The sequence below is a fragment of the Phyllostomus hastatus genome, unplaced genomic scaffold, assembly GCF_019186645.2.
Source record: "Phyllostomus hastatus isolate PE091 unplaced genomic scaffold, TTU_PhHast_1.1 phas_contig_86, whole genome shotgun sequence".
NCBI classification, from domain to species: Eukaryota; Metazoa; Chordata; class Mammalia; order Chiroptera; family Phyllostomidae; genus Phyllostomus; species Phyllostomus hastatus.
Window position 1 is genome coordinate 67,592,695 of NW_025333977.1, and position 12,919 is coordinate 67,605,613.

The 12,919-nt window shown below is 40.1% G+C and overlaps 1 protein-coding gene across 2 annotated transcripts in view; it reads left to right on the forward strand.

Moving 5' to 3' along the window:
• CRYBG3 (crystallin beta-gamma domain containing 3) overlaps positions 1 to 12,919 on the forward strand; it is a 121,518-nt gene that overhangs the window by 64,999 nt on the left and 43,600 nt on the right. For both annotated transcript variants that reach the window (XM_045850868.1, XM_045850869.1), the window contains 5 exons: positions 2,219 to 2,254; positions 4,358 to 4,491; positions 6,256 to 6,382; positions 12,168 to 12,310; positions 12,419 to 12,545. In XM_045850868.1, coding sequence (XP_045706824.1) covers positions 2,219 to 2,254; positions 4,358 to 4,491; positions 6,256 to 6,382; positions 12,168 to 12,310; positions 12,419 to 12,545 — 567 coding nt within the window. The remainder of the gene's footprint in view (positions 1 to 2,218; positions 2,255 to 4,357; positions 4,492 to 6,255; positions 6,383 to 12,167; positions 12,311 to 12,418; positions 12,546 to 12,919) is intronic.

Genomic DNA, 12,919 nt, shown 5'->3' on the forward strand with positions numbered 1-12,919 from the left:
TGTTGGCTTGTACTTCACAAAACTTCACAACTTCCTAAATTCTCTCTAACAAACAACAGCAGGCCTCAGTGAGCCCCAGGCCCAGCACTAGCAGCAGCCAGCCTAGATTCACAGCTTGTCCTTGCCTGGGAATCTCCAAACCCAGCACAAGTAGCAGCCATCTCAGATTGCTTTATAGCTGAGGCAGGGTGGCCCTGGCAAAACATCACTGAGGGGTTACCTTGGCCTGCACCATCTGGGAAATCCCAGGGCCAGCACACCCACTGGACAGGTACAGACCATGTCGAAGTACCACCACCCTGCCCCTGAACAGCCGATCCTCCACAGAAGGCAGAGGTTGGTGGTCAGTGGTCACAACCAATTCTTGCAGCTACCTGAACTGGATAAATCCCTCTCATTGATCTGCCAAGAGCAACCAAGTCTCAACTACAAGAGGAGGGTGTACTCAGCTCACGTGAAGGGTGCACCTCGAGTGCCCAGCTTGGGTTATAGGGGAGGCTGTGCCACTGGACCCTACAGGATACCTACTACATTAGGCCACACTACCAAAGTATGGAGTCAAAGCAGCTCTACCTAATACATAGAAACAAACACAGGAGACAAAGGAGACAAAAAAACATGGCCCAAATGAAAGAGCAGACCAATACTCCAGAAAAAGACCTAAATGAAATGGACATAAGTAACCTATCAGATGCAGAGTTCAAAACACTGGTTATAAGGATGCTCAAGGAACTTAATGAGGACCTCAACAGCATAAAAAAAGTCCAGTCAGAAACGAAGGATACACTAATTGAAATAAAGAGCAATTTTCAGGGAAACAACAGTAGAGTAGATAAAGCTGAGAATAAATCAATGATTTGGAAAATAAAAAAAGCAAAAACCATCCAATCAGAACAAGAAGAAGAAAAATGAATCTAGAAAAATGAGGGTAGTATAAGCAACCTCTGGGACAACTTCAAGAGGTTCAACATTCACATCATAGGATCATCCTATGATGCAAGGAGAAGAGAAAGAACAAGAAATTAGAAATCTATTTGAAAAAAATAATGAAAGAAAACTTCCCTACTTTGCTGAAGGAAAGAGACTTGCAAGTCCAGGGAGCACATGGAGTCCCAAACAGGATGGACCTGAAGAGGACCACACAGAGACACATCATAATTAAAGTACCGAAGGTTAAAGATAAAGAGAGAATCTTACAATCAGCAAGAGAAAAGCAGTTAGTTACCTACAGGGGAGTTCCCGCAAGGCTGTCAACTGAGTTCTCAAAAGAAACTTTGCAGGCTAGAAGGGATTAGCAAGAAATATTCAAAGTCATGAGAAGCAGGGACCTACAGGTAAGATTTCTCTACCCAGCAAAGCTAGCATTTATAATTGAAGGGTAGATAGAGAGCTTCCCAGAGAAGAAAAAACTAAAGGAGTTCATCATCACCAAACCATTATTATATGAACTAATAAAGGGACTCATTTAAGAAAAAGATCAAAACTATGAACAATAAACTGGCAAAAAATGCATACCTATCAACAATTGAATATAAAAAACAAACTAAGCATATAAAAACAGAGACAGAATCATGGATATGGAGGGAGTTTTGATGGTTGCCAGATGTAATGGTGGAGGAAGAGAATGGCTGAAGAGGTGAGGGGCATTAAGAAGTACAAATAGGTAGTTACTTTGCATAGCCATGGGGATGCAAAGTACAGTGTAGGAAATAGAGAGGCCAAAGAACTTATATGCATGAACCATGGACATGAACAATGGTAGGGGGACTGCTTCAGGGAGTGAGAGGTGCTGTGTGGACAGCAGCAAAGGGGGTAAAATCAGGACAACTGCAACAACATAACCAATAAAATATAATTAAAAAATAAATCTAACAATTCCCCTCTTATTTTTGTATCCTCTGTAGTGGGATTAAATCTATAGTTGCTTGTGTGGGAAAGGACTAAATAAAGTTCAGTCTCCTTCCTTGTAACTGTTGTAACCTGGAAAGTATCTCTTTAGTGTCTGTTGACCCACCTACATTGATGTAGAGAAGTCTTACTTGATTTTAACTATTGTAGAGTTCTCTTTCTTAACATTTTAAATTAACACAGCTTAACTTTAACTGGTAAATAATCTTCATCAATCAGATTTTTATATAACCTATATGCATCACAGTTACTTTCAGATGTTTTTAAATATTTATGTATCTAACATTAAAATTTCTTGTCATCTTTTAAGGGTGGACTAAAAGTGGAAATGCCTATGGACTTAAAGGTAAGTGTTGAACACACTCTTGTAGTAGGCTGAAAAGTTTGAGTATTAATCTTCAAGTAGTTCAGACTGTAAAACAGAAAACAGTTGCCGTGATATATGCTAGTAGTGGCTAGCTCATAGATGTGGGGTGGTGGGAAGTGACCACACAACAGGGTTGCTGAGAGGCCAGGCTGGGAGTGGGGCGTGGGGTCAGAATGCAGAGGTCGAGGTCTGCACTGAAAACCCAGTGAGCACCTATGAACAGGCTAAAAGGTGGTAAGTTTGATTGTTGTTTGGAGTCAGATAATTTGCGGGCATTTGGGAGTGATGCTCAAGAAGATCAAGGATGATCAAAAGGTGGCTGTTTTTTAATTATGAGTATTTGAAGGGTAGAGGCAGTAAACAGTGGAGTCATAGTAGTGCCAAGATTAAGCACATGTGGGAAGGAAAGGTAGAAATAGAACTAGGAATGTGCATAAACAGACATCAGAACATTAACTGTGCCGTGACCAAAGATGCAAACAGGTCTCTGTTGAATTAGGCCACAGCACCTCCAGAGGCAGGTACGAAGGCAGGGATGTACCTATTTTTCTTTTGTTCTACAAAACAAGACACAACTCATCCCAACCTCCTGTTTTGGGGATTCTTAATTTATGGAATTGACTATATCATTCTCTCAGTCATGTAGACGGAGGCTTTTGGAACGCAATATCTGAGTGTATCTAATACATCTTGGCTCTATGATGGAATCATACATAGCTGAGATTTTTTTAAAAATACTATGTCTGGGTTCCACTCACGGAGATGCTCTTTTGGCCTGGGGCGTGGTCACGTGTTTCAGAGTTCCCACGACTCTGACGTGTACCCAGCATTTCAGACCAGGGACCCAATAGATACAGAATTAGCTGCGCCACTCCCTGAGCGACTCCTGTTTCAGTCTCCTCGATTGCTGAGTCAGAGCTTTAGGTGCTGCAGGCCGGGTCTTCCTCGGACCCTCGTGGTTTGACAGGTTGTGGAGGTATATGAATGGAACGGCTGTCATGGCCACTCACCATTTTCAAGTTGTTAAATGTTAGTTTATGGCTTATTCACTAAAGAATTATTGCTTCTTTCTTAGTTTGAGTGTGTTCAGCATGTGTAGCATGTATTAAACCCAAATAAAACTGTATTACTTCCAATACAGTGCCCAGTGAAAACTTAATAACAAAAACTGCAGGAGCAGCGCAACACATTTATTTGTCTATATAATTTTGTCAGTTTTTAAATGTAAGAGAGCTATTACCTGCTGGTTCAATGTGGGTAAAAGTGGGATCTTAATTCACCAAGGTCATGGATTGCTGGTTGTGCACAAATTATGCCATTAGCCACAAACGGGACCCAAAGCAGAGTGTGGGTAGACCAGTGTTGTCATCCCTTCCACATACTGAGGGCAGCTCATGCGTGGGAATAAAGAGCATCAAAATGGTGAAAGACAAGTGCTTTCACCAGTCCAAACTTAAAGTAGATGAAGTGCTGGAAGTTCCTTTCCTTCTGTACTTACCTTCCCTGCTCCCAATTTAGATCAAATAGGGAGTATAAATACTATATTTTTTTTCAATCATGTATTATTTTTAGGAAGCTTTGTACTTAGATTCAAGAATTTGCCTTTCTATTTCTTCTTATTGAATAGTAATGACCACATAACCAGTGTTATAAGAAACAGCATATATTTTCTCACATCAATAGATAATTCATTATTATGCCCTGGGACCTCAAGAGAGTTTTTATTTCTTAAAGGAACAGTTCAAGAAATATAAGGCAGGGTTGTATTAAATCCTAATCATAGGCATAAACTTAGAAAGAAAATTCAAGGCAGTTTATCCTACGAGACGGTCCTAGGACTTGGGTAACCAGAACAAAGTGATCAGCCTTGAGTGTATTAATCTGAGAGAAGTGTACTATTAATTAGATATTTTATCTTCATCATGTTGACTCATTTGTTCCTTGTGAATATTAGACACTGTGATTTGTTGTAAGGATATATTAATGGAAAAACAGCAATCCCTAGTCATGTTGTCATCTTGAGTACCACTTCAGTAAATCAGTAGGTATCTAATCTAAATAATTTTCTTTTGTATTTTTCAGGTTATTATTTATGAAAAACCTTACTTCCATGGACAGGCCAAAGAATTTAGTGAACATATAGATTCTGTCCCAGATTTTTTGAAACACGATGGGGACTTTCAAGGAATTGGATCAATTCGTGTCATCGGTGGAGTGTGAGTGCCGTAGTTCCAGTACTTAGTTTAGTAGTCTGTCTTTTGAATGTCAGTACAATAAAAGTGCCGAGCAGAGCAAAACAGCCTGCCTTTGTCTGAAGAAAGAAGTTCCTTCGATAATATGGGAAATAAAAAATATATTAGTTACTAACAGCTTTCTGTGAACTTTTGGTATTATAGATTTGGAGATAGATTAAATATAGAAACAGTTTCTAAAACTTCAACACTTAGTATTGCTAAGCACAGTACAGAAATAAGAACTGCAAATAAAAGCAGTGTTTTTACAGGTGATGAACACAGATGAGAGCCCTAGTTTCAGTCCTGTCTTGTTGATCGTGGTTGACTTTCTGTGCTGAAGACATTGACAGCGAGCCCTCCCTCCTTAAAGCAGTAGCCCGGCTTGTCTGTTTCAAAGTCAAGCGTTTTTTATATTAATTACCCTCCAGCCCTGACCTGCTTTTGGAAGCCCCCAAAGGTCTCCTAAGTGTGATCTCAAGTGTAAAACCCAGTCTCAATCAGCAGTTACTGGGGTTGGAACCCCAAAATATCTTTGCCCTGGCTGGGCTGTGCCTTTTTTATTAATCCTCACCCAAGGATATGTTTATTGATTCTTAGAGAAGGACATGTCTATAGATTTTAGAGAGGGGGGAAGGGAGACACAGACATCAATGTGAGGAAGAGGTGTCAATCAGTTTTCTCCCGTATGCACCCTGACTGGGGATCAGACCCATCACTGAGCAGCTACTGTAATTTTGCACCCTATAGAAACAATCCTTTGGAATATATTTTATATCTTCACAACTGTAGTAGGGGTAGAAAAGGAAAAAAAATACCTGTAGCCCTACCAGGCTTCATTTTGTCAAACTCCAGAATTCAGAAGTCCCAACCCAGGAGCCCAAAATAGTCATCCTCGGAGTAAGTGTGCCGGGGCAGCCGAAGGCAGAGTTACGCAGGTCAGCACACATCGCGGACCCTCTGTATTGTGAACACACTGTATTAGCTCCTCCCCTTACTCCACAAAAAGTAAGTTTTGTGGAGGAGCTTAATATCAGTGTTCTGCACTGGTGGTTTTAGATTAAAAGTCAAACAACCTGTGTCCCCAAGAAGTACTCTGCCACAGTGCTTCCTGTTTCCATGATCACCACTGATAAAATGGTGGGAGCAACATTTCCCTCTGTAAATACTGAAGTCTTCGTGTACACGTAGGCCACCAGCGCTAACCCAGCTTGGTCGCATTTCCCACTTTCTCCTTGCTGCACCCCCCTGTAATGTGTTTTAGGTTTCAAGCCTGGTGAGCAGTTCCTTTGACTTAAACCCTAAATAAATGTTTAAAGAGCTATCATTCTGTGGTTCCAGAAGGGCTTTGTCAGTAAAACAAGAATGTTAATCTCTGAATCTCAGCATAGATGTATAACTTCTTTCATTGCTTATTAGTGCTTTCCATTATTTTTTACGTGACAAACTACTCTGCAGCCGTTTTGAGACGTGGCATCAGGCCACACTGTGTACACGTAATGCGCATTGCTTTGTTGCAGTTCTGCAACAGTCAACCTTTCATTGGGAAGAGCCTCCAAACTACTGAATATAAAAATTATTGATCCAGGATGCATACAACATTTATCTTTGTAAATGGTAGCAAAATAAATATGTTGCTTTTTAAAATATGGTGATGTGGACCAACTAGATGCTTTATCACAATTTTTTTTCGTGCTTTCCTGACTACAGTTTTATTAATGGCTCCGTTGGTGTCCTGTGTATTTCTAGGTGGGTTGCCTATGAAAAAGAACACTTTAAAGGCCAGCAGTTCTTGCTTGAAGAAGGAGATTTTGAAGACAGTACTGCTTGCGGGGCGTTGAGTGGCCCCATCTTGTCTTTCCGGTACTTACAAGCTGTGAGTTAGCTCCCAAATTCTTAATTTCTCTCTCTGTATCTTTCCATAAATCCTGGACATGACCTCTGACAGAGTATGAGGTTATAAAATGTTTCTGAAACCAGAGGGCACAAGACTGAACTGCTTATGTGACTTGCCTGTTTTTAACTGCCATTATCACTGCAGAATGCTAATATTACTTTTTCATCTATTGATTCCATGTTCATTGAGCACCTGCTGTGATAACTGTATTGTGTCAGGTGCTGGAGATACAGTGGCCAGAGATAGTCCCTGCTTCACAGAGCAGGAGTCTGGTAGGGAAGCAACACTTATATAAATATTTAATATTGTTTGACTGATTGGATTGAGGACAGAGTACTCAGGGTAGTGAGAAAAAGGTCAGTTACTCCTAACTGGAAGTGAGAAGAGGTTAAGATGACAGCTGAGTTGAAATTCAGTTAGCCAAGTGAGGATACTCAGGACAGGGTGAAGGGGAAAGGTAGGTGCAGTTTTAGCAAGAGATCAACACGCGTAAGGGCAAGGATGTCAGCCAGTGGTTCTCGGCTTGGGGTGGTTTTACCCTCTAGGGGGTGTTGACGGTGTCTGCAGAAAGTTTGCACTGTCATGGTGTGTGGGCTGGGGAGGGGGGATGTGGTGGGGGAGCTACTGATGTTTTGTGGGTAGAGGCCAAGGACCCTGATAAATGTCTACAGTCCACTGGACAACTCCCCTACTCCCACCCCCCTAACAAAGAAGGAATCATCTGACCCAAAAGTTAGTAGTGCTGAGGTTGAGACACTGCCATATTCAGTAAAAGGGGGTGTGTCTGGGAAATGCAGCCAAGTGAGGGTGTTAGGGAGAACTTTGGGAAAATGCATGCAGAACCAGATAGTGAAGGGCCTTATATGCCACAGGGCGAGAGTTCAGATTTTTTTTTTCCTTGACTTGACCGTGAGCCACTACTGTATTTGAGACCTAGTGAGTCTGATTAGCAGTTTAGAAGGCTCTTTTTTGGTGACTGTGTCAAGAAATGGCATGGTGTGAAGGAAGTATGCAAACAAAAATAACCCTCCTGTCACCAGTTGAAATCTACCAATAGTAGAAAATGTGAAAAGATATGGATACTTATAACTATACAGGGTAGGGCAAAAGTAGGTTTACAGTTGTATCTACTTTTGAATACAGTAATTATTATTCTTATGTTGTTATTTACTTATTAATTACTTATTACTTAGATTATTAACTTCCTAAAAAGGAAACAATGTACACCTACTTTTGCCCCATCCTGTATAGTTAAATAATGAAGAAATATTTGATGTAGTCTATGATAATATCCATTGGGAAAATTGGCATAAATTGGCATGTATTAGTGCTGCACACAAAATTTGTAGCATTTACCAAAATGATGGCACACAGTTTTTATGTAAATAAGTAAAAATACCCTTCAAAGAAAATCTTCTGTTCTCTTTAAATTAGATTTTTTCATTAAGATTAGTAGTTAGATTATAGTTAAAGATGTTTTCATAACCCTCACTATAATATTCTGACACTTTGTTACATGCCTGCTTACACTTCGCCTTCACAAAGACAGTGAGCCACTCGTGAGTCCCTTCTTACAGACACGGAAACCGAGGCGCTAAGAGATAGAGCCCGTGTGTGAAGATGTGATCTGAGGGCTAGCCTGCCTTACTCTGGAGCCTCTGCCGTATCATTCACTTTCCTCATTTACAAAGTGGTTAGCCTAAAATAACACCTTAACATGGAAAACTGGATCTCATTCAGCCAAAGGTTGATTAGCATTTCATTCGTAACTATAAATATATGGTCACATTGCAGAATAATGTACATATATAAAATAAATAATAACTTACATGAGCTTTCAGTTTAGTTATAATTTAAATTTATGTTCACTAAAATATTTGCTGATGAAATATCCTTAAAAATCATATTTAGAAAATTTAGAATTTAAATTCTATATATTATTAAAAATTCCTTAAAAACTTATCAAGTTATACTTTAAAAAATTTTACAAGTGCTAGACACAGCATATAATTAGGCAGTTCTCTTTTTTTAAAAAATGTTTTATCGAGGCATGATTGACATCTACAAAGCTGTACACATCCAGTCCAGCAGAAGTAACGCGTGCATGGGTGTGGTTGGTAGGGTAATAATATGGGTGTAATAACTTACAGTTTTAATTTGAATATTTCACCTAAAATGTCATTTGGTGTGCTTGAATGTGATATTGTTATGTTACAGAATTACGTGCTTATGGTTTTGTAATAAAAGAATTTAATTAAAAAGGGGCATTATTTGTGCTGGACCCTGTGTTTAATGTGTACAACTCAGTGAGTTTGGGGATAAGTCAACACCTGTGGAACCATCGCCACCATCACGGCCACTGACATATTCATCACCTCCCAAAATTTCCTCCCACCCCCTTTATTACTTCTTTATGTGTGTGATAAAAAAGACTCTAAACCTAAGGTCTACCCTCTTTGAAAAATTTAAGTATGTAACACAGTATTTAGAAACAGGATTTAAAACTTTGTGGTTGTCACAGACCTACGTACGTATGTTGTCAGACAGAACTGGTGTAAGACATCATTTCCCCACAGGGACTCTCAGATGTCTGTAACCTTGGAAAGAGTGAACTGCTACACTTAAGATCTACGTTGAAGCAGTGTAGAACAAACAAAATGATAGAAAAACTACACAACACAGTGCAGTTTCCTAATGTCCTGGCTCCAGTGTGCAGAACACTGTAGATCTACTGAGGTCAAAGCCAGGACGGATTCCTTGGGGATAACGTGAGCTGTGTCCCAGAGTGCTTTGGAGAGTACCACCAGAAATGTGTTCCTAACTCCAAATGAGTCAGGCAGATGTGTTGACTTGGACTCAATTATTTTTTAAAGGACAAGACCAGAAGGAATATAGCAGTATTTAGACTCCAGGGATTAAAGAAGGAATTTTTATTCCTTGGCTTCCTCAACAAAACTGTCTTGGTAGGCTTGTTTCCCCTCAGTTTTTTACTAGCTGTTTTGGATTTGTTTTTATGATTTTCAGATTTGGGGCTTCTTTTCAGATTGCTGGAACCAGGTGGAATGCAACAGAGATCAGTATTGCTCTCAAATTGATGGATGCACTTGATCTGCACTGGTGTCTTGAGTTATGTTGCCCCCGGGGTGGGGGATGGGGGGGTGAACAAGAGCTCCAGGGCCCAGTCAACTGAAGGAGTTTATAGAATTTCAAAATAATCAAACCACTGATCCTTAAGACTTATCTTTGGCCCTGCAGCAACTGCTCGTTAGTTTTCTCTAGCAGTGGGAGTACTGTACCTGAGACTGTATTAAACTATAAATGGGTTTAAGTGCTTTAAAAAAATAAAAGGGAATATAAATTTGAGGTCATTCCATCCTTATTCATTCTTCTTGAGCTGTGGAGCTCCACTCGAATCAGCATGACTTTCAAAGTGATTTAATTATGCCCAAGAAAGTGGGGATGACAGTGACCTAGGAACCTCGCAGGGCTTACTCAGGACAGGACTCTGAGTGCCTGTTGCAGTCACCTCCTGAACAAGATAGGTAAAAGATTTTTGTTAGAACTCTGTCCAGAAGGGCCACCATTCTGATGGCAACTAGTCAGCTGGATCAGATACTGTGTATTTGGTAGGTCTGGGGGAAAACAGAGAGAGGGTCAAAAGTAGGGGGGCGGAGTGGTGCAGAGGGCACTTAGAAAAAGATGGAAGGCAGACGCTGTAAGGCACAAAAAGCCATGGGCAGAGGAGAGTGCCGCCACTTGGGAGACACCCTCCGCCCTTGGTAGAATCTCTGGGGATGGTAGACAGAGCAGGAAGGACACAAACGCGAGACATGGGAGTAAATTTGTTTTTGAACTCACACGCTGTGCTGTCAGTACTGGTGCTTTGCTGTGGACCCTGTGACAGTGGAATCCACCCCTGCACTCAGTTCCAGGCTGCGTTGCTGCCGAGTGGCCTGTGCCTGCAGCCTGCTTCCCAGCTCACCCTCCCCTCTGCTGTCCCCGCCCCACAACCCACACAGTGAGAGATCTGTGCAAATCACTGCTCTGATGGAGTACCTCACACCACAAGTTATGTTCGTGAAAGGGCACAAACGCCACACACAGGCACAGATCTGTATATGTTTTCCTTTGTCCCATTTGACCCCAACATAATACAGTGACAGACCCACAGTATTTTTCAGCTTGTCCTTGCTCACCCATTCCTAAAAGCCCAACAGGGAGTAGAGAACAGGCAGGTGTGGAGGCAGAAGAAGCAAAAGCAGAGGTGGAGCATTCCCGAGTCACAGGAGTGTGAGAGGAGGGACCCGTGTCTTTGAGAGCTGCGAAAGATCTGCCCACCCTGGTGGGACCTGGCTTGGTTGGTGGCTATTGATTCTGGTTCCCAGCTGCCCTGAGCTAAATGCATGTTTTCAGGTTGCAAGAGACAAAGTCATGTTTGGGTACTTCGGGTGACGGAAGTGTGTGTTGTCAATACAACCAGGTTGGTTGACGTGGCACCCAGGCTATAAACATACTTCAGTTGGGAGGTTTATTCTGGGTCCTTTAAGGCAAATTGCTAATGGGCTTATTAAAGCCTTGGTTTCCTCATATGCAAAGCAGCAGATATATAGATATGTTTTTATAAAAGTGTGTATATACTCATGTACAAATATTACTCAATATATATATTACCCAGTATAATTGTAATCACTCAATTTCTTAATTGTAAAATGGGAGTGATAGTAATATAATCTCATGTGGTGGCTCTTTTGTAAACAGTGCACATAAAACTCCCGGTCAGTACTAAGTATAGGATGTTTTTAACTATTAGCTTGTTAAAAACTCTGTATTTATTCCACCAACTGGTGGATGCATGCAAGTTTATCTTTATACATCTTTTGGACATTTACATTGTTTACAGCTTTTCATTATTACAAGTACTGCATCTTTGCATATAAATCACCTGATGTCTAGTTTCTTTAAGAAACTCAACTTAAAAAGGAATTAATTTTAGGCTCAAATAGTGTGAACAATCTCAGTCTTTTAAATATATTTCTAAATTATTTTCTAAAATAGCTATCCAGTGTATATTTCCATCAGCAGTGTTCCCAGACAAAACTGGATTTTAAGATCCTTCATAATTTAAAAAGTGAAAATTGTGTCAGTTGTTTTAATTTGAACTTATTATTACTAGTGAAATTAGACATTTGCTTGTTTTTAATTTTTTTGTGAATTGTCTGTGGGGTTTTTTGCTGACTTATTAATTTGGGTTCTTAGAATTTTTCTGATAATTTTGTTTCAAATACGTTCTCTGACTAAAATTTTTTTAATTTTTCTCTCAATTTAATTTTTTAGTAATTTTTCTTTTGTCAAGCAGACTTTTTTTTCCTATTTCATTTAAGTGCATAAAATCCTCTCCCTCCTTGCCCATTTTGTTTCAATTAGCTTTTGCTATTTAGGCATAAGTGAGACTTTAGTTTCTTTCCAATTGGTGTTATACACGGTAGCCTGTAAGTCCTAGCAATTTACCAGCTGCCGGCTGATTTCCATTTCTATAAAAGTGTTCTGTTTTTCTGATTAAAGTAAACATTGAGGCTTTTTTTTTAAAACTACTGGTATGTAGGAATAGTGACTATTAAAATTGTTTCCAGTGCCATTTAAAATTCTTCCTGGAGCTATGTGTGTGAAAATTATCCCACCAGTATGTGAAAGTTGTGCAAAGATTTAGCAATCTGTAAAACAAAATGCATACATTTTTCTAAATTTTTCCTCTTCCTCTTTGTAGAATTTTATAGAATCTTCCATCACACTGTTTGAATCTGACCTGGAAAGTGGGAAATTTATTGACATTAGAAATCAGGAAATCTCTGACTTAGAAGAGGTTGGCTTTGGCACCGAAACAAGATCCATTCACGTTAAAAGCGGAGTGTAAGTCATCTTCCTCCCCAAGAACCTTGAGCGATTCTCTGGTGTTTAACGTTGTTGGTGGCTCAGTTCTGCATCACCACTGTTCTTTCTCCTTTCCTCCCCTAACAGATGGGTTGCCTACCAGCAGAAGTTTTTCTGTGGAGAACAGTACATTTTAGAGAAAGGGAAATACAAATGCTTTTTTGACTGGGGAGGATCAAATAACATAATCCTGTCAATACGACCTGTCCAACTGGTGAGTTAAGTGTGAACATAACTAATGCCAGTGGTGTGTAATGGCATACAACTGAATTTGTGGAACCAGCTTTTTAAAAGTAGAATTGTCGAACTATGTTATATGTGTATATAGAGAAAAGGAAACAGCATATGAATTTCTAGAGACTCTGTAGAGAGCTTGTATGTGGAAGGTATTAGCACATTGATGAAGTGACTCTGAAGTTTGTGCAGTTCATTCACTGAGCAGCATTCACTTTAGTGCCCCTTATAAGCCAGCCCCTGTTCTGACTGACTGGAGAAAGATGGAAAAGACTTCCCCGATGAGTCTCAGTCTCTTTGAGGAGATAGACATTTGGACAGTTGATATAGAGTGATTAGTGAGAAAATGAAGTG